This window comes from Neofelis nebulosa, chromosome 11 (assembly GCF_028018385.1).
Source record: "Neofelis nebulosa isolate mNeoNeb1 chromosome 11, mNeoNeb1.pri, whole genome shotgun sequence".
Taxonomy (NCBI): Eukaryota; Metazoa; Chordata; class Mammalia; order Carnivora; family Felidae; genus Neofelis; species Neofelis nebulosa.
This window is the reverse complement of record NC_080792.1, coordinates 39024645-39047045: the sequence shown is the minus strand read 5'-3', so window position 1 is coordinate 39047045 and position 22401 is coordinate 39024645. Positions and strand designations below refer to the sequence as shown.

The 22401-nt window shown below is 36.9% G+C and overlaps 1 protein-coding gene across 7 annotated transcripts in view; it reads right to left on the bottom strand.

Moving 5' to 3' along the window:
* Nucleotides 1-22401, bottom strand: part of NOL4 (nucleolar protein 4) — a 417551-nt gene that overhangs the window by 289188 nt on the left and 105962 nt on the right. For 6 of the 7 annotated variants that reach the window (XR_009250991.1, XM_058692399.1, XM_058692391.1 and 3 more), the window contains 3 exons: nt 14661-14772; nt 13410-13522; nt 7283-7415 (listed from right to left, as the gene is read on the bottom strand). Coding sequence is in view for 5 of the 7 variants with exons in the window: in XM_058692399.1 (XP_058548382.1) it covers nt 7283-7415; nt 13410-13522; nt 14661-14772 (358 nt within the window). In the remaining 2 variants the exon portion in view is untranslated. Of the gene's footprint in view, nt 1-7282; nt 7416-13409; nt 13523-14660; nt 14773-22401 lie in introns of those variants that run through there. The other variant, XM_058692397.1, reaches the window with a different exon arrangement.

The window sequence follows — 22401 nt, the reverse complement described above, 5'->3', positions numbered from 1 at the left end:
GTCTACTTAGCTCCTGAATATGGCTCTTTTTGGGGGTTAATGCTGTATCATATAAGTGTTAGTGAGAGGTGAAGATCCCCATTACGAAGCCAAAGGAGCTGAAAACATTTTGGAAAAATATTTCACATAGAAATGTTATTTCAATGGGTTTCTTGCTAACATTCTTTGGAAACCAGTACACTATGTATTGTTATATAGGAAAAGTGTTCTAGACTGATATGTTATCAAACAAAATATCTATGCATTCCTGATTTTAACCCTACCTTCTACAGAGAGATATTTGTTCTAATCAAACTACGGTTTGAAAGACTAAGTGGACATCAGTGAGATTCAATTTTTTTTTTCCCAACAAGATTCAAAACAAGATATTTTTCTGAGTTTCAGAAACTGCCTTCTGGCCTTTAGAACCTGAGAACCACATTTTTTTTGTAATTATGATTTTACTCAAAGGTATGCAATTCAAATGATTAGAATGCAGAGCATTTACCTATTATTTAGTTACCCTATAAGATATTTATAACTTATATAAATTCTTTTGTTTTCACTAAACTGATATTTATGGTAAACAATTGGCCTGTTTTTAGCAGTGAAGTAAAACCCAAAATTCTTCAGTTTATTATAATTAAGGATGACTGTGTGTTTGTATGTGTGTATATGTGTGTGTATATATATATATATATATGTATATATATATATATATATATATATATATATGTAATAGTTTAATATTTGTATGCAGGTTATCACTAAATTCAAATTCAAATTTTTCCTGTTTGTCAAAAATAGTCTGACCGAGTGAAACATATCAAAACATTTCTAGAATATAAATATTATGCAGAAAGTGAGGGGGAGGGTTAAATTCTAGCAAATCAACTATGTATTTCCACGTGCTAACAGAGTTATTGAACACATCCTTGAATGAAAAAGTTGCCTTGAATATACTTCTTCCATCCGTCATGGGTAGACATTGAAGGGTTAATGAACTCTTTAAGGCAGTCCTTCTCTCTCTTTTTTTGTTTCTGTACATTATCATAGCCCTTTGCCTGGTACATTGGATGTTATTTGTTAAGGTTTCAAATGTATAAAGAAGTCATTGTTTGATGCATAAATGAAGTACCAAATACTGCAAAAAAAAAAAAAAACTATGCTTAAAATAGTCTCTATTATTCCACTGAGTCAAGAAACAATGTGGGGACACTGAACACGCACTTAAAAGCAATATATTCTGTGATGTCACCACCAAAACCATAAAAAAAAATGAGGGCTGAAGAGAATGTGTACATTTTTTCTATTGCAATCCCTTACTTTTAAAGATGATTAAAGTAATGTGCAGAGTTAAAGGGGTACCTCAACTTACCTTTGTACTCTATAATCTTTTTCCAGTTTATTTTGAGAGAGAGAAAGAAAGCAGGAGAGGGGCAGAGAAAGGGGAGAGAGTGAATCCCAGGGAGTCTCTGCACTGTCAGTGCAGAGCCCAATGCAGGGCTCAAACTCACAAACCTTGAGATCAGTACCTGAGTTGAATCAAGAGTCGGATGCTTAACCGACTGAGCCACCCAGGTGCCCCTCTACTCCAACAATCTTAAGAAAATGGGCAACAGGGAGAAATACAACAATTTTTTGTGACTCAAAAATACAGAAATCCTTTGCTCTTATGTAAACATATTTTTGAGATTAATAAAGTACAAATATTCCCTGGCAAAACTATCAATAATATACAATATAGTATTGACTCAGACAAGCAATTAAAATGGTTCTTATAAAAGTATACGTCTATCAAATGAAATTGAATGTTTATTTTGAACTGAAACTTTCAAGTCTGTCTCTAAATCTGACACTTCTCTTTTGCCAGACATCCTTTAATAAATAACCTCAGCAACAACAACAAAACAAACAAATCAGCGGTTTATAGAATGTACAACTTCAGAAGAAAATAATTAAGAAAAAAGAGTGTTTTCTTGAGCTATTACAAGCTCCCACGAATTTCTAGAATCTGGATTCAAGGACAGAAGCCTAAGTGACCACAGTTCTACTTCTAATCCAATTAAATGACAGAACTAGACACTTACAAATCGACAAACACCTGAATACAGAACATCTTTAAGCTTCTTGATCTGGGAATGCTTTTCGGAATTCTGTAAACAACAACCATGGCACAGGAGAGCCTCTTTTATGATAAGCTACTTATATTTCACGATAGCTTCAAGGACCTCCTGCTTTTATGATTAACTCAAGGGATTATGCAATCTTTAAATGATTTTAACCTACAGGCATTATTTTAAGTCTTTCAAAAAGTTTTACATAGCTTAATATATTTTACCCAAAATCCAGTGAAGGTGGCCAAAGGATACAAACTTCCAGTTCCAAAATAAATAAGTCCTAGGGATATAATGTACAGCATAGTCACTATAGTTAATAATTACACATTGTATATTTCAAAGTTGATTCTAAAAGTAGATTCTAAAGGTTCCTACCATAAGAAAAAATTGTAACTATGTATGGTAATGGATGTTAACTAGCCTTATTGTGGTGGTCATTTCACAGTAACTACCTATATCGAGCCATTATGTTGCACACTTATTTAAGGTAAAATAGGTTTGGGGGGCCTGGACGGCTCAGTCAGTTACACGTCTGGTTCCTGAGCTCAGCTCAGGTCAAGCCCCACATGGGGTTCACACTGACAACACAGAGCCTGCTTGGGATTCTCTCTCTCCCTCGCCCTCTGTCCCTCCCCTGCTTGTGCATACATGCTCATGCTCTCTCTCAAAATAAATAAGTAAACTTAAAACAAACAAACAAATGTAAAATAGATTAAGTACTATGCTAAGATTCAGAGCTTCTGCACATTTTTATCTTTATATTTTTGTTGACTTAGGAAAGCACTAGAAGCTTAAAATAAACAAAAAAGCTGAATATCATACATCGATCTTTCCTTTTCTAAATTCTTCATTCCAGTTGTGTTTATTTGACCTTCACCTAATTATCTAGCCCAGTGGCAAGACATTTCTCCTTTTCCTCTCTTTCTCCAACACACATAATATACAATATCTCCCAATGAATTTACATTATTTCCCTTAATGAATATATTGCAAATCCTTCATAACCACAGTGAGAAAAAAAAGCTCTTAAAAGGGATTTTTAACTCTCCCTTTTATATGGTGCCCAATAAAGACATTGTTGTACCTACCTGTGTTATATTTATAGGTAAGGATTTCTAAAATCACGATATGTTAATTTCTTTACAATAATAAATTAATCATGTTGTATTAAAGAAAATGGAACCTTTTAACTTAACATTTAAAATGTTGTTATTCATATTTTATAAATATTAAACTAGAGTTCCAGCTGACTGTTAAAATATAAGATTTTTCTCAATTTCTACAAAAACTTCAGACACATCAAACCTGTGGCTACAGAGAAAGGAATTTAACTGCCAAGTCTGAGCAAAACAATATTCTAGACCTACACATCTGATACAGTAGCCACTAGGCACATGTGACTTTTAATCTAAATTAACATTAATGAAAATGAAATCAGATTAAATTAACATTAGTCCCTCAGTTGCACCAGCAATATTTTAAGTCCTCAATAGTTGCAGCATGGCTGGTGACTAACACAAGTATAAAACACACAAATACAGAACATTTCCATTATCTCAGAAAGTGGATTGAACACGCTTCCTTCACTCCTCCCCAAACTCCACTTCTAAACTTCTCTTTATTGGGTCTCTTCAGTCTCCATCTTACAGGATTCTAACCCAGACTTGCCTTTTCTGCCTATACCAGTTGTTCTCAACTTAGGGACTTTATGCCCCTCCCCACAGGACATTTGAAATGTCTGAGACATTTTGGGTTGTCACAACTTGGGAGACAGGTTTTAATAGTGATGTGGTGAGTGGAGGCCAGAGACACTGCTAAGCATCTTACAATGCACAGGATATCCCCCACAACCACAAATGATGTGCCCAAGTTGAGAAATTTTGGGAGGGACTAGGTTGGAGGTGCATCTGGATTGCCCACCCAAAAGTGGATTTGTTGTATCATAAGTCCCTACCTTCTGACTACTCCCAAATATCACGTACACCAGGTACAAGAAAGTAATACCCTCAGATCCAATGTAGGTCTAGCACCCAGAGTCCCCACTGACTTTAGAAAAGTAGACATAAACTACAGGTTTTACCACATTGAATTCTTATTTTTACAGAGACTGGCATTTTCCCACATTGGTTAATTGAACAGTAATCAAATGTGGGTGGTATCACGTATACTTTTATTCCTTTAGATTGTGTGTTTTATGGAGGTAGGGACCATGTGTTTTTTTCCTTCATCTACATATATATGCACCATATAGAAAGCTCTAAAAGGTAACACTGGATGAGAAAAACAAGATACAGTATAGTGCAAATAATATGAACTATTTTTTTTTTATCATTTTGAGAGACAGAGAGTGGGAGTGGCAGAGAGAGAGGGAGGGAAAGAGAGAGAGAATGAACATATTTTTATAAAAGAATGGTGATCAAACCTTCCCAGTATGTACATATTTTTGTTTATGTGTTTGTATGCTTAGGTATGTTCATTGATGCATGTATCTATCTGTAAGTACAGAGAAAAATGAAATGATACAGTAGTTTGTCAATGAAGATTACATATGGGAGTGCTATTGTCAGGGGAAAGGAGAAAAGAAAAAAATATGTAAAACTTAGGCAAAAATTCGTGGTAATGGTAAAAAGTTATACTTTCATTTTTTTTTTAATAATGGCGTATTTAAGAACTACCTCAAATAGAGCAACTGAAAGGAAAATCAAAAGCATAAGATCTATCCATTAATATGGCATTTGTATTCTAGAAGAGAAATAGCTAATAAATACGAAAAATAATACTTCCTACAGCGGTGAGTCCTCTGAAGAATACTAAAATTTAGGTGTTTGGGGGAGATAGTCCTGAGCTCAGGAAAGATATCAGCACTTAGAGAAGCAAATCTGGGATTCATCAGGGTGCTACACGAGTCAATGTGATCATTTAGAGAGTTAAGTGTAAGGAAGGAGAGAGTTCCGGGTTGCACCCTAGAGCACTCCAACAGGGAGTGGCAAGGATGGAAGCTTACCGAGATGAGCAAAAGAAGTAGAGGAGAGAAAGTGGAGATGCTGAGACAACTCTTTAGATGAGTGTTTCTGGAAAGTGTATTGCGGGAATGGTACAGAGAAATGGGGCACTGAATGGAAGGGCACCATGGGATCAACGGAAGCTTTGTATAGAGGACATTTATCACACCATGCTTATATATTCATCCTGGGGAAAAGCTATGATGCAGGAAAACAAAAGAAATGCTTGCAAGAGAAAACTCAATGAGAAGTGAGAGGAAAAGGCATTTGTATAAGAGAAGACTTAGGGATAGGTTGGAGAAGGAATGACTAGCGATGTCCTTATCCTTGAGGCATGCATCCATATACGATGAGAAAGTGTTTTCTCCCAAGAGTAAACAGTATTTGAAATTATTCCACTGAATTGTATTAGAATCAATGTAGATTTATATCACATCAGCTATCCCCTAGCAAAATATCCACAACTGACAACTTCAATCAAGAAAACCATGAATTTGCATCGTGAGACACATTCTCTTGTTATGTACATGCTCCAAAATTATAGACTAAAAAAGACGATGGTGCAAATAGGCAAAGTACACGAACAAATGTTAGTAGAGTGATATATACATAAATATAAATATATTCGTCACTGATATATAGTTCAGTTATTCTATGATCCCAGTGCTATGCAATGTCCAATAAAAAGTCAAAATCTGAAGATGTCTGCTCAGATTTTAAAAGAGAAAAGATAATCTATATCTAAACCAGAAAAATTTCATTCTTAGAAATTTCCCAAGTTGGGGCACCTGGGTGGCTCAGACAGTTAAGCTTCCGACTACAGCTCAGGTCATGACCTGGCAGTACCTGGCTTCCAGCCCCGCACTGGGCTCTGTGCTGACAGCTCAGAGCCTGGAGCCTGCTTCAGATTCTGTCTCCCTCTCTCTCTGCCCTTCCCCTGTTCGCACTCTCTCTGTCTCTCTCTCAAAAATAAATAAGCATTAAAAAAGAAACAAATTTCCCAAGTAAATGTCCTTTCTACCACAATAGCTAGTCCACTGTGTGGTAGGTAAAATAAGATTTTAAAGGCACCGATCAATCAGTGCACGCGCCATTCCTTGTAATTCATGCCAACAAGGACACCAAAATCTTTTAGGCTCATCTGAATTGTGAACAAGAAACATGTTTGCCACCTTTTTTTTTTGAAATTTGGGTATACCTAAAACTAGGGATTTCTTAAACTTTGACAGCAAAAGCAGATCAGCAGCTAGAAATGCAGCAATCTTTTACAACCAGTTTTTAATAGCAAGCGTCAGAGAAAGCAAGGAAAACTTTTCATTTCCCTACCTAGAGATGTAGGCACAAAACTATATAGTCAAAAAGTTCATGTAAACTTGTTAATTACAGGAATAATAAACTAATGTTGGATGAAATTGGCCAACTGCCTTCTATTTACAACCCGTAATTTTCACTCACAATTACCTTAGTAAGGCACATTTACTTCCATACATAACTTTATATTTACAAAGACAGAAATCTACAAAGATAACTTTTAAAGATCTCTGCAAACAGTAGACCTAAAATATTAACTGCCTGGTCTACTTTCTCTACCTATCCAGTTTTCTTCCTACCAACAACAACTGGATAATTCTGGAATTTTCAATGGACCCAGGAATAAGAGATTATGATTGATTTTTCACTTACAGCTTTATAAAGTAGCTCAAAATCCCAGCAAAAATCTTCTTACCCCAGCAAAATCACTCTGGTAAAATTATTCTTTTAGATAAATTGTTTTTAATTACAACTTTGTCTTTTAGAAAAATCAAAACATCCAAATTACTCTTCTGATCATTTTAAACTCTACTATTATGGCCTGAGAAACCAAAGCTAGGAAACATTGCAGAAGCCCAAATTACACTGGTACAACACATTTAATTAAGTTCAGGGAGCAAAACACGGGAAAGCTTGGATTTTTATAACTAACATCTGTTTATAAACCAGTCTATCACCCTAGTTTTGAACAAGGTACTTGAATCCAAAAATAAGGAAGTAGATAATGGAACCTGAGTCTACAGAAAAGTCCCCACAGGAACAGATAAAAAAACAATCCGCACAAGAGCATGAGGTGGTTGTTGTTTAAATAAACTCTGACTTGGGTTTTTGTTGTTTTGTTGATTTGTTTGTTCAGTTTGAAAGGCTTACCATCTTGCTGCCCATGAAGAGCCTGAGGACTCTGCATTCTCTCCTCAAGATTGGAGCTAAGATCAGAGTTCACGGCTGACATCCGTGTTGAATCGCTCATATCAAATTCATCGCTTTCTATTGAACTTTCATCCTGAAAATGGTTTTAAAATATCATCAAGCATCATAAAATATAACACATTCAAATAGTGACCATTATATCTACAGGGTCAATTAGAGTTTAGCCAGTAAGTTAGCTTTTACAGAACTCAGTAAATTGTGTTACATATTAATAGATACTTGAAATAAATAATGTAATAATTTCTCTCTTTAAGGAATTTCAAGGCTTGTGAAAAATCAAACAATGTATCTAAGTACAGGCAGATTTAAAAGGCAAAATAACATGTTTAGGAAGGATGTACTTGGGAGAATTATCCTAAACAATGAAAAAATGGTTTTTTTAATTAGTAAAAACTTCCCTAGGACAGTCAGTCACAAAACATAAAATATAGAGAAATATATGTTTTGAGTCCAAAAATAAATGACCTAATAAAATATTATAAGCAAAAATCTTAGGATGCGATAAGAAAACCTTACACAAAAAATTTTCCTTGGCAAACAGGACGGATTCTAATAATTGACAAACTTACATGGCTAGATTGAAAATCCACATTTCCTGAAAGCAAGATTTTAACACCTCCCTTCTTTCCTTATAAGTGAATATATGCTGTACTGCAACCACAAAAACAAGTTCTAGGTAGAAGTGTGAAAGATCCATTTACCAAAAGCCAGTTCGCCGAGTGGCTAAATTACCAAAAGGCCAGTTTTCCAAATGCCCAACTCATCAAAACCTGTCACAAATTAAGTTAAACCAAGTCTAAGATATTTTGCTGTAAATCGTTTCACTGAAGCAAATTCCTTTTAGAGAACCGATTTTCAGCCAAATGGTATGCTTATGCAGGCAGAAAGGCCTGAGAAACTTGTGTAACATATTGCAAGTACTTACTCAAAATCACCAGGTTTGACTTTAATTTGTAAATGTCTGATCTCAAAGTTTAGCATTAATATAAAAATCAGCAATCGCCATAGCAGTAGTGTTATTTATGTGACACGTAACTGTTCTTTACACTTGTTTACTCACTTCATCTTTATCACAACCTGTGAATTGGGTACCAGGATTCATCCACTTTTACAGATTGAGAAATTGAGGCACAGAGCAGTTAAAGAATGCATCCCACTATAATACACCAGAACTGGGATTCATATGAAGTCACTCATGCTTGAGAAAACAACTTCTTTGAACAGGAAGAGTTCCCTTGGCTTCCTAAATGACATCTTGGTATCAGCAAAGAAGTTGCTATGGTTAGGGGACAGGAACGTTCTAGTAGACTAACAAATTGGCATTCTGATCCATAGGTCAGGTCAAGGTGATTTTGGTGTTCTTCCTTTACGAAAGGTCTGATCATGCCCGGGTATACTGAGTAGAACTAGCTCTTCATTAATTCAGCAAGGAAATGCCACCCTGTGAGGCCTCTGGGCAATCAGCCACATAGACTTCTCCCAGCGGCATGCCCTCTCTCTTGGTACATTATGTTTTCTCAAATTCTAAATTCTAAGAAAATCCAAAGCATCTGAAATAAATATATATGTTAAAAAGGGAAAAAATAACAGAATTCAATGTGCACATCAATCTTATCAGTGTGTACCATATACATATACCTACATATATATGCACACACGTAGGTGATACAGATATTTACTATATGCACTATATATAGTGTCTGACATGATGGCATTTTAGAGTACATTCTCTACAGCGAGACTGACTGATTCAGATCCAGCTCTGCCACTTAGATGTGTTACCTTAAATAAGTAACCTAACCTTTCTGTGCCTCAATTTCTTCATCTATAAAATGGGAATAATAGTATCAATCTCATAGGGCTATATAAAGGTTAAGCAAATATACTAATATTTAAAGTACTTAGGACAAGGTCAGATAAATAAGTACAAAACTGTTTTAATATTTTTATGTAGAATACATAGGAAACTCTGCAGTATATAATAGGACTTATGAACACATACAAAAATAAATTTAAATATAATAGTAAAGATTAAATATAATAGTAAATACATTTAAATATATTAAATATAATAGTAAAAAATATAAATATAAAATAAAATATAAAGTAAATTTAAATATGTGTTTATAAACTAGCTGTGTATTTTATATAAACATAGTCTGTAGAATCAGCACTTATTATATATACTAAAAATAGCTAAATATACATAGTCCAGTAAAATTTCATCTCTAATATATACCATCTTAAATATATGTGTGTGTGTGTATTCACACGTGTGTGTGTAAATGTATGTACATGTCAGAATGTATGTGTGAGTTTAAAGGAAAGCTAGATACAAAGAGATAATATCTGATCCATGGAATGATTATATAAACTGCTATAGCACATTATGAATAATCAATACACATTTTATCATCAATAAGTAACAGTCTTATAAGTATATATTTTAAGAAATGTGGACAACAAATTAAATGGTTATACAACCAACTGTACCTGCTGTGTATTTTAATTTTAAAAGAAATCACCATTCTATTAATGATAGGTGTCTTAATGATTGTGACTATCTTAAATATTTTCCTTTATGATTTCCTCTGATATACATTTTATTTTTCACAATTCTACTCCTTATTAGAATATAAATTATCCAATTGCTTACATTTATAAAGAGCTTTAACAAAACTAAGTGCATGTATTCATTCTGTGAGTTCTATTCAAATTATTGACTGATTAAATTACTATCTTTGATAAGAGGTGGAAAAAGTGCCTAAAACCTAATGTTGCGGTTTTTTATTATCAACAGAGAGACAACGCTAATTGTCTAGGAATGCTAAGTCTAGGAAGAAATTACCAAATATTTCTAAGAATGAAGAACTGGAAAACTTGACTGATATGATATTAAGTATTTTATTTTATTCATGATCATCTGTAGGCCATTCATCTGAATTCTTCCCCTATGGGTATTTTATTCTATATGACAATCAGAAAGAGAGTCTTCAATCTGACTTTATTCCTTATGTTATTAAAATCTTAGGATAATGAAAGCCATGGCCAACTACCATAGAATTTGCTTCCCTAAGGCTTAATTTTTAAAAATTAGAATAAATATTTTACTGTAACAAATAATTTTATTCCCAGTCTTTTTCCTTTTAAGACAATTGCATGGAATTTAGATCCTCTGATCCATTCCATATTTTATTTTAGTTTTCAAGTTCCAGATTTTACCTCTAGAGGTCTCTACCCTGCGACTCCTGATTTCCATTGCTATTTGTCCTGATCTCATTTTCCCATTTCCTGAATGATTAATTATAGTCTCCTAGGTTTCTATCCACCTCCAATTTCTTCCCCACCAGTCCTGTTCATCATCTACTGCTAAATGAACCTTTCCACTTCAGAAAGTGCCACTTCTCTGCTCATAAATTTGCAGCTATAGTCATCAATCCAAATCAACCAAGTAATGTGTAAGTTGCTCAGTCAAACATTAAGGGTTTTCCATAAGACTGCTTGAAACCCGCTCCCACAATCTAATCTTTGTTGTTTTTCACTTACCTTATGCTCAAACCAACTCAAAGCCCATACTATTAGCCTTTCTATGGAATGCACCACCTCAGACCTTAGTGTGCATGAGTGTAGATATTGTTAAAAATTCAGATCACCACGTGTCACACATTATGTCTAGAATCAGAATCTTGGGCTGGGGTTCTGCAACATGCAATGCAATGAGCTCCGCGGGTGCCCCTGACGTTGGTTATGTAGCCAGTAATGTTCAGAAAAATATTCTGTGCTGATGGAATTACTCTATAATATTCCCTATGCGGTAAGGTGACTACCAGCTTTACTTGGCTATTGAGCACTTGAAACATGGCCAGTGCAACTGAAGAACTAAAAATTTAATTTTAGGTAATTTTAATTAATATCCGATTAAATTTAAATATCCACATGTGGCTAATGGCTACCATATGGGGCAGTGAAAATCTAACAATTCCTCATTGTTGGATCTTGAAAATATTTCCAATCATTCACTATTAGCAATGCAACAAACATCCTAATACTTGAGTTGTTCCATACATCACATTCCTTAGTATAAATTTCTAGTCAAGCATATGGGTAACATTGAAAAATTTTTAATAATTATTGCCAAACTCTCCCCCTGTAAGATTATTCTGGTTCAAACTCCATCAACAGTCTGTAAGAAGGTCAACTGATCTTACATTAGATAAAGTATTTTGATTCTCATTCCTGGCCATCTTTATTTCTCTTAATAGCATTTAGCATCTTCTTCTATACATACTTTTATCATTTATGTCCTTTATTTTCTCCCCTGCAACTAGAAGTTTAATAAAGGCAATATTTTTGTCAATTTATTAAGTTTATCTCCATTATCTACAAGAGTACCAGTTACATAGAAGGTACTCAGTAAATATTGGTTGAACTAATTGAAATAACACATTAAAATTTAAATATAACTGAGCACAAAGAAATATCTCACTTGAATTCCGTTTTAATGTAATTTACTTAATCACCTTCCTATCTTTCAATAATCACAACTTCTAAAACTTTACAAATAATCTAGCCATTTATATGAATATTTTGAAGGCAGTGTGCATCCAATTGGTATTTTCAAGATGTAAGGATGAGAGCTATTTTCCTAATCCAGTTATAAATTAAAAGGATCTACTCCCTTTGTGTGAAATACTTATGATGTTTTCGAAGCCAGAAGGATTCGGCATGTGTGGGCTGTACTGTTGGCACAGAGTTGATTTTCTTACTTTTTAGCCTAGAAATAAATGTACCAACATCTAAATGAGCTTCCTACAAATAATTTGACAGCTCCAACTAGTTTATGAGGTTTAATTTTTTTTTCCAATTATATAATAAATCAGGAGAATAACTTTCCATTCTCCCGGATGGATAGACATTAGTATTTTTTTAGTTGTCTTTCATATCTTTAACCCAAAGATTTTATTACTATTTACTTAATCATTTATATGTAGCCACCTGATAATATGAAATCCACGTCTGCCACTGTACAAATACAGATCTTCTCACAAAGTGTACTCTCAATGGTTTTTTGAGATAAAACAATTTTATAATATAGTTTTAAGATTAAACCTGCTCAAATAAAGAGGAAAACAAAAAATATGAGTTTCATTAAATAAAGTAAGCTCAACAAAGTGAATTTTATAACACTTCGTCAAATAACGCTGTGTTTGAAAAATAAATATTTAACCACATTTCCTGTTATTGAGAAATTTCAAGAAGGACTGTATGTAGTAGCCTGAGAAACCACTCCTAATACTGATCATCTGAACGTGCCTATTGATTAACGGCTTGTTAACTGACTAGTTAACAAGGATTTCCCAAGCCCCTACTGCTACAAGTTTTGGTGGCAGAATATATATAACTTGGTCCCTACCTTCGAGATACTTCCACCAAACTGAACACTTAATTAGTATCCTAAAGAATATTCAACAAGTGTGCATTTGTGTCTAATACATGCCAGCAAGCGCACATCTCGATTCTACTCTACAAATTAAACAGGATAATTTGCAAAATACCCCTAATTAGGAAGAATCGCAACAAATTCTCTCTAGAAAATACACACTGGTATAGAGAATAATGGAAAAAAAAAACCCTTAAAACATACAAAAGATTTAGATGGTGGAGAAATGATTATACTTGAAATGCCCATTAAATCGACTTTTGTGATTTCCAGGAAAAATAGCCTGAGTACTACTGGACACTTTCCTTGGATACTCACTCATTTGGGATTACTTTCCCCTGAACTTTCTAGCACTTTGCCAAGGCTAGCTTGATGGTGGTCCATTAAGGAAAAAGAAGCTTTCTTGGGAAGGAACACATTCCCACCCAGCGCTGAGGTAGATGTGTTGAGACAGGGACTCTCTGTCGGGGACTAGAAGTTTCTGCCTGTTTTTTCCATCTGTGCAATGCCAGTAACCTTCCTTTCACTAAAGAATAAATTGCCATCTTCGAAATGCCATCACGCTTAATACGATAGTCATGGTTATCAAACTTCATTCCGACTTGGAAGTCGGCATTTCCATTTTACCTCATCTTGCTGTGAGTTCAGCAGCTGCAACTTCATGTGCTTCATGTAGGCCATGGTAATTGGCATGTTGTAGTCAATCATGCTGGTCACCAAAGCCGGAGGTTTTCCATTATCTGCAATAAAACATTTTTCATGGGTGTGAAAGTGATACTGCATTCCACCTGTAATTTCAGAGCGATCCACGTTGTCAAAATTGAAATCCGGTTCTAGACACCAAGTCTTTAGGAGGTTGGTAGCATTACGGACGGATGGTAGGAAAAAGTAACCATACAAAGGTACATGGGACAAACTAACGCTATGGAGAAACTAGTGATTTCTAACTACGGGAAAGCTTTTTTTTTTTTTTTAACATTTATTTATTTTTTTGAGATAGAGAGAGACAGAGCATGAACGGGGGAGGGTCAGAGAGAGAGGGAGACACAGAATCTGAAACGGGCTCCAGGCTCTGAGCAGTCAGCACAGAGCCCGATGCGGGGCTCGAACTCACATACCGCGAGATCGTGACCTGAGCCGAAGTCGGACGCTTAACCGACTGAGCCACCCAGGCGCCCCCGGGAAAGCTTTTTGATACCCTGGTAGCAAAGGGTGAACCCAATACAGTGATTAAACACAACCATTGGTAGTTTTGAATTTTTCTCCTTTGCTGCACACCTACAGTTCCTATGTGCTACTCGAGTAAAAAAGGAAATTCGCACATTTTTTCCTTTCATCTTTTTCTTCTGCGTCTAGTCATCCCCCAACACACGGGAATGAACTAATCTAAATGTCTCTTTGAGATTATTTTAAACTCGCAGAGAAACTCACGATTAGGAAAATCATATAAGTAATTTTCAATGAGAACTAAAGTCAAATGATAACTTTCATGTGAAAATGTTCAGCAGAGGAGCTCCATACTATACTCTTCACTTTTAGAAATAAGGAACTGGTGGATTTAAAAGGAGATTGATGGAACATCAGGTTCCTTGCTAACTATGTTTAACATCCCATGAAATACACATGATATGTGAAAATTAAAATATTATTATAGGGAAAAAAGTTATTTGCCACAGTCAAAACCGCCTTTCTTCTGAGAATGGGCACAGAATTACTCTGAAAGTGGATATTCAAAATTGACTGCCTCTGGATTGAATCAACGAGACGATCGGACTTGTTGAACTATTTCAGTCTACCACATGTGTATAAAGATGTCGGATATAAACTGCCATTATGAGTAAAATGACTTTAAGTCTCACTATTTGACACCACAGCTACCTTTGTGATCTGTTCCATCTGGGTTTAAATGCATTCTTTTCTGGCACTCTGAGCAGCTCATTAGAAACCGTGTCACCGCTTCTCTTGGTAAGAAGGCATAGCTCTCTGAAATCTGAAATGATTCACAAAATAGAGGTGTTATTATATAAGCTGACTGCACATGAGTCAACAGAAATGATCACTGTATTTCCCAGTAAGACGCATTATTCCATAATGGCAGGAAGCACAATGAAAGCATGCACTGCGTACCATGCATCATTTCAAGAAATATCTATCCAACTTGATTGCATGTCTCTTAGTAATAGCTAATAATGTGATGTGGAGAACAAAACATCACCCACATCTGGATGGATATCTGTTTAGGTTTCTGCATTTCTTTTAGGAAACGTAATCACAGTGTGCAGATATTCTAGTGAATTTTCCTATGAAAAATTGCCAACATTGTTTTTTAGACTTACTGCTAGCACCATCAAAGTTTTATCCAATTTACATATATTTTTTTTAAAAATTTAGCCCCAACTAGAAACACTAAACTTTGGATTTTGCATTAGTGAGCATTTCTTCAGTATGGCTTTTTAAAACATTTTAAGTCAAAATAACAGAAAATTCTAAGAGAACTCATGTATATATTTGCTACAGTGAATCATCCCTTCCACAGAAAATGACACACCTGGAAATGCATTTTGGCCACTTATTTCATTTGTTATTTTACGTCAGTGTTTCAAAATTTATGTCCACAAAAGCTCAGGCTGATTAGCAGAGCAAGCTTCTCCGGTACACTCTATAGAGTTTCTATTATCAGAATCATGATCTAGATCCCATTAGAAATCAATACTCCTATCAGTCATTTTTAAAATACTAATTTTTAAAAATCCAAGGTATTTCTCTCATCAAAGCCAATGACTTAAGTGAAGCTGACAGATTGTTAAATATCTCTAAATAAAAGCGGACACTGACTCGGACAGTGCTACTAAGAAGTGTGATGCAGGGCATCAATCTTCCACCACAGCACTAACACTCGTACATGAAATACACCAGAAAGAAGAAGAATAAACAAGGTGAGTTGTAAGTGAGACATAAATGCCAAAGAAAATTTCTCAGGTGTATGTACAGCTGTTATGAACACTACCACGCTTGAAGCTTGTAGAAAGGAAATATGCACCTTGTGTATAATTGAGTACAATTCTACACCAATTCTGTTAATGATGATGGGGTCAAATTTTACTTATTCATGCTGTAGAAAGAGCACAACATTGAAGAAATCCCATGCACTAAAATCCAAAATTATAAAGCAAACTTTGCCTTGCATTTAATAATAAAGTCAGTTTGTATCAGTTAGCCTAGATCAGGGCAAAAAAGCCACAAGAATACCAAAGAGAAGGCACAGGCCCACAATTAAAGTCTATCATGGATGATCCATATACAGGTAATTAAAATTCAACTTTACTAGGGTTTTTAATTTACTATCATTTGTAAATTCAGATGTTGTCCAGTTTAAAAAAAATACTTCAGGGGCGCCTGGGTGGCGCAGTCGGTTAAGCGTCCGACTTCAGCCAGGTCACGATCTCGCGGTCCGTGAGTTCGAGCCCCGCGTCAGGCTCTGGGCCGATGGCTCGGAGCCTGGAGCCTGTTTCCGATTCTGTGTCTCCCTCTCTCTCTGCCCCTCCCCTGTTCATGCTCTGTCTCTCTCTGTCCCAAAAATAAATAAAAAATGTTGAAAAAAAAAATTAAAAAAAAAAAATACTTCATACTGTACAAAAGAATTTTGAGAGAAAAATAAACAGAACAACTTGAAAGTATTTCATCAAGCTATTTTATTTATGTTATATTTTTAGAGAGAGAGAGAGAGAGAGCAAGCACGAGTGGGGAAGAGAGGCAGAGGGGAAGAACTCCACTGAGTGTGGAGCCTAATGTGGGGCTCTATCCCACGACCCTGGAATCATGACCTAAGCCAAAACCAAGAGTTGGACACTCAACCGACTGAGCCCCCCCCAGGTGCCCCCCATCAAACTATTTTATATTAGTTATTGAATAAGGAAATACATACACAAGTTAAATTCTCATTCCCTTTCTCTTATGCTATTTTCCTAACTACACACACACACACACACACACACACACACACACTTTTGATTATTACTCATCTGTTTTATAGAAGGAACTCACACCTTTGTCTGATTTATTAATCTGATTGGAGATCATTTTTCTGATACTCCAAAAACCTATGTTAAAGTAATTCAGAAGTTACAAACAAATGTCCACGATGCATGCCTGGCCCTAATATTTTAACTCACATGAAGTTATAGTCCATTGGAACTAATGGGGCTGTCCAGTAAATTCTTCAACAAACAGGATTTGAGTAGAATGTTCTACTGATTTTCAGAGGATTTCTATTACAACCCTATCTACTTATATAAAAGGCAAACCTTCCATTGAAAAACTGATGAGTAAATGTGGAGTTGAAGACACCCTGTGTTTGCTTCCAGCATCCTGATGCTCTCCACAATCTTCCCATTTCCCAATGCTAATCAGGCGCTTGTGTAGGAATCCCTTCTAGATGGATTTATCATTGACTTGTCCTGGATATGGATTATCATATTACTTGTCCTGGCATTACTTAGCTCCAAACCAATGGTTTTAGAATCGTTATTAATCACATTACATTTCTTTTAATAGTTTAACTCTGTAATTAATCACATTACATTTCTTTTAATAGTTTAACTCTGAGAAATGGGTAACTGTAACGGTCACAAATATGTTTGTGTTCATGTGTACATGTGGGCATGGAAAAAAATATAAAATCCTGCTTTGTATCTTAGAAAGGAAATTTTAGCAAGTATTTTATCACATCATTCTCTGTGGTATTATGCTGGCACAGCACTTGCCATGCCACCACATGTTATATCAGTGGATAAAAGCATTTATTTGGGGGTACTTTTCTTGGTGTTCAGAATCCACTTTATGGGGAGACCAGGCAAGGCATCCCACTCTCCTTGAATCCTTTTTCCCCACCTCATGCTCACTGGGGCACACAGACCTCGGAGTCTTCCTAAGCCCAAGGAGAAAAGACCCTCAGAACAGATTCTTCACATCTTACACTTATTTCTGAAATGATATTTCTCCTGCCATGGAGGTGAAGAAGGAAAATAATTTCTTTTTCCTTATCTAGAATTTTTCCTCCCAGGCCTCTTTGAAATTAAGGATCCTAGGCAACCTTCATGGCTGAAGTTCTTAGAATATTTGTAAAAATGAAGAAATACTCTTAAAAAGCTCTTAAATTACAGTACATTTGAATAAATACATTTCACATTTAAAGCCCTGTCTTTTGATCCTGTCGGTATCTTCCCGTAACCCCATTTAGAGATAACATTGAAAGCCCACATGTGAAGCCTCTTTAGAAACTGAGGCAGGGGCAAAATGCCCTTATGGCTCCTTCTCTAATGAAAGGCCCTGTTTCCATTTGCTGGGAGTGAATGTTGGAAATGCTAAACCAACTTCAAATAGATATTCATAAATGGTGATAAAACACAGGGATGTGTTCTTCTAGGCTCTCCATTCATCAAAGTCCTAACATCCTTCATGCAGTATGTAATAGTAGTTGCAAATAAAACTTCGAAGGGACGAAAATTGAAAAAATATTTTGATTCAGACACTTGAAATACCATTCTACTAACACTATAATTAATTATATGAAATGCTATAATCATTCATAAATGTCTATTTCCTTGACCCAGTCTTCAAATCGAATCACTTACTTGTTTCTAGGATAGAAATTGAACTTTGAATCGAGTATGGAACATTTTCTAGAACACTGATGAGGATAACACGTCATTTGAAAATGTATTCTTAGAATTATATTTATATTTTGGAATGATAGAGAGTATTTACTTTGAATTTTTCCATGAGGAAACACTGCATCTTTTTGGTAATAAGAAGCAAAACGTAACATGAATGGATATTAGTCTTGCTCTCTCTGCACTGAACACTAAAAGGACAACTGCCTTATGACAAACCACATACAGTGCTTATACTAGAAATTAACATCCAAAGGAAGGACTAGAACCTAGCCACACTGAAACTTACGAAGTCATACCAAACATCAGTTTTCATGTAAACTACTGTGAGGCATCTCTTCCTCAGAAGATGTTTTTCCTATGAATCCAGACTTGTTTTCTTAGATTTATGTAATGCTTTGTATTTTTCATTGACTTTTTGCATTCCTTACGTTAGACGGTAACTGAACAGATCTCACAGTAGTTTTTTGATAAGTGGATTGACTGGTATAAAGAGATGAAATGAGGGGCGCCTGGGTGGTGCAGTCGGTTGAGCGTCCGACTTCAGCCAGGTCACGATCTCGCGGTCCGTGAGTTCGAGCCCCGTGTCAGGCTCTGGGCTGATGGCTTGGAGCCTGGAGCCTGTTTCCGATTCTGTGTCTCCCTCTCTCTCTGCCCCTGCCCCATTCATGCTCTGTCTCTCTCTGTCCCAAAAATAAATAATAAAAAAAAAAACAAAAAAAAAAACGTTGAAAAAAAAAAAAAAAGAGATGAAATGAGTTGCCATTGTTATGCAACAAAGGACAAAGCAGAGGGCTTTGGGTCTCCCAAATCCTAGTCTATCTCTATGAATTGAACGGACCATGATGAGCTTATCTGACTGACAGACAAATGCTTGGGGTCCAAAGAAAGCAGAAACATTGAAATAGATTTTTTTTTTTAATTGTAGATTTCAAAGTGTCTCACAGGACAAAGTCAGCACTTGTGAAACGTCCTTAAACTTGAGTTATGGCTGAAGATTTGTTGTTACTCCTCTTAAGTTTGTGGTTCCGGGGTGGGAATGTTGGGGCACAACGTATTTTTTCATTACTTACCCCTTCTAAAGACCTTAATTCTTCTCCATATTGGACATTATTAATACTGTTTTTACAATGAAAATATTACATTCTAAGTCCATTAAAACTGGACTTCGTCGGGAGGATTGAAGAAGAAGGCGGCGTAGGAGGACGCTGGGCTCACTGTGCGTCCTGCTGATCACTTAGATTCCACGTACACCTGCCTAAAGAACCCAGAAAACCGCCAGAGGATTAGCAGAACGGAGTCTCCAGAGCCAAGCGCAGACGAGAGGCCCACGGAAGAGGGTAGGAAGGGCGGAGAGGCGGTGCGCGCTCCACGGACTGGCGGGAGGGAGCCGGAGGGGAGGGGCGGCTCACCAGCCAAGCAGAGCCCCCGAGTCTGGCTGGCCAAAGCGGAGGGGCCGGACGGACTGTGTTCCGACAGCAAGCGCGACTTAGCGTCTGGGAGGTCATAAGTGAACAGCTCTGCTCAGAGAGCGGGAAGGCTGGAGGACAAAGGGAGGGAGAGCTGCTGAGCCCCGGACGGCAGAGCTCAGCTTGGCGGGGAACAAAGGCGCTCGCCAGCGCCATCTCCCCCGCCCATCCCCCAGCCAAAATCCCAAAGGGAACCAGTTCCTGCCAGGGAACTTGCTCTCTCACAAACATCCAGCTCTGTGCTTCTGCGGAGCCAAACCTCCGGCAGCGGGTCTGACTCCCTCCCGCTGCCACAGGGCCCCTCCTGAAGTGGATCACCTAAGGAGAAGCGAGCTAAGCCTGCCCCTCCTGCCCCCGTGCACCTTGCCTACCCACCCCAGCTAATACGCCAGATCCCCAGCACCAGAAGCCTGGCAGTGTGCAGGTAGCCCAGACGGGCCATGCCACCCCACAGTGAATCCCGCCCCTAGGGGAGGGGAAGAGAAGGCACACACCAGTCTGACTGTGGCCCCAGCGGTGGGCTGGGGGCAGACATCAGGTCGGACTGCGGCCCCACCCACCGACTCCAGTTATACACCACAGCACAGGGGAAGTGCCCTGCAGGTCCTCACCACTCCAGGGACTATCCAAAATGACCAAACGGAAGAATTCCCCTCAGAAGAATCTCCAGGAAATAACAACAGCTAATGAACTGATCAAAAAGGATTTAAATAATATAACAGAAAGTGAATTTAGAATAATAGTCATAAAATTAATCGCTGGGCTTGAAAACAGTATACAGGACAGCAGAGAATCTCTTGCTACAGAGATCAAGGGACTAAGGAACAGTCACAAGGAGCTGAAAAGTGCTTTAAACGAAATGCAAAACAAAATGGAAACGACAGCTAGGATTGAAGAGGCAGAGGAGAGAATAGGTGAACTAGAAGATAAAGTTATGGAAAAAGAGGAAGCTGAGAGAAAGAGAGATAAAAAAATCCAGGAGTATGAGGGGAAAATTAGAGAACTAAGTGATACACTAAAAAGAAATAATATACGCATAATTGGTATCCCAGAGGAGGAAGAGAGAGGGAAAGGTGCTGAAGGGGTACTTGAAGAAATAATAGGTGAGAACTTCCTTGAACTGGGGAAGGAAAAAGGCATTGAAATCCAAGAGGCACAGAGAACTCCCTTCAGATGTAACTTGAATCGATCTTCTGCACGACATATCATAGTGAAACTGGCAAAATACAAGGATAAAGAGAACATTCTGAAAGCAGCAAGGGATAAACGTGCCCTCACATATAAAGGGAGACCTATAAGACTCGTGACTGATCTCTCTACTGAAACTTGGCAGGCCAGAAAGGATTGGCAGGAGATCTTCAATGTGTTGAAGAGAAAAAATATGCAGCCGAGAATCCTTTATCCAGCAAGTCTGTCATTTAGAATAGAAGGAGAGATAAAGGTCTTCCCAAACAAACAAAAACTGAAGGAATTTGTCACCACGAAACCAGCCCTACAAGAGATCCTAAGGGGGATCCTGTGAGACAAAGTACCAGAGACATCACTACAAGCATAAAACATACAGACATCACAATGACTCTAAACCCGTATCTTTCTATAACAACACTGAATGTAAATGGACTAAATGCACCAACCAAAAGACATAGGGTATCAGAATGGATAAAAAAAACAAGACCCATCTATTTGCTGTCTACAAGAGACTCATTTTAGACCTGAGGACACCTTTAGATTGAGAGTGAGGGGATGGAGAACTATTTATCATGCTACTGGAAGCCAAGAGAAAGCTGGAGTAGCCATACTTATATCAGACAAACTAGACTTTAAATTAAAGGCTGTAACAAGAGATGAAGAAGGGCATTATATAATAATTACAGGGTCTATCCATCAGGAAGAGCTAACAATTATAAATGTCTATGCGCCGAATACCGGAGCCCCCATATATATAAAACAATTACTCATAAACATAAGCAACCTTATTGATAAGAATGTGGTCATTGCAGGGGACTTTAACACCCCACTTACAGAAATGGATGGTTCATCTAGACACACGGTCAATAAAGAAACAAGGGCCCTGAATGATACATTGGATCAGATGGACTTGACAGATATATTTAGAACTCTGCATCCCAAAGCAACAGAATATACTTTCTTCTCAACTGCACACGGAACATTCTCCAAGATAGATCATATACTGGGTCACAAAACAGCCCTTCATAAATTTACAAGAATTGAAATTATACCATGCATACTTTCAGACCACAATGCTATGAAGCTTGAAATCAACCACAGGAAAAAGTCTGGAAAACCTCCAAAAGCATGGAGGTTAAAGAACATCCTACTAACGAATGAGTGGGTCAACCGGGCAATTAGAGAAGAAATTAAAAAATATATGGAAACAAACGAAAATGAAAATACAACAATCCAAATGCTTTGGGACGCAGCAAAGGCAGTCCTGAGAGGAAAATACATTGCAATCCA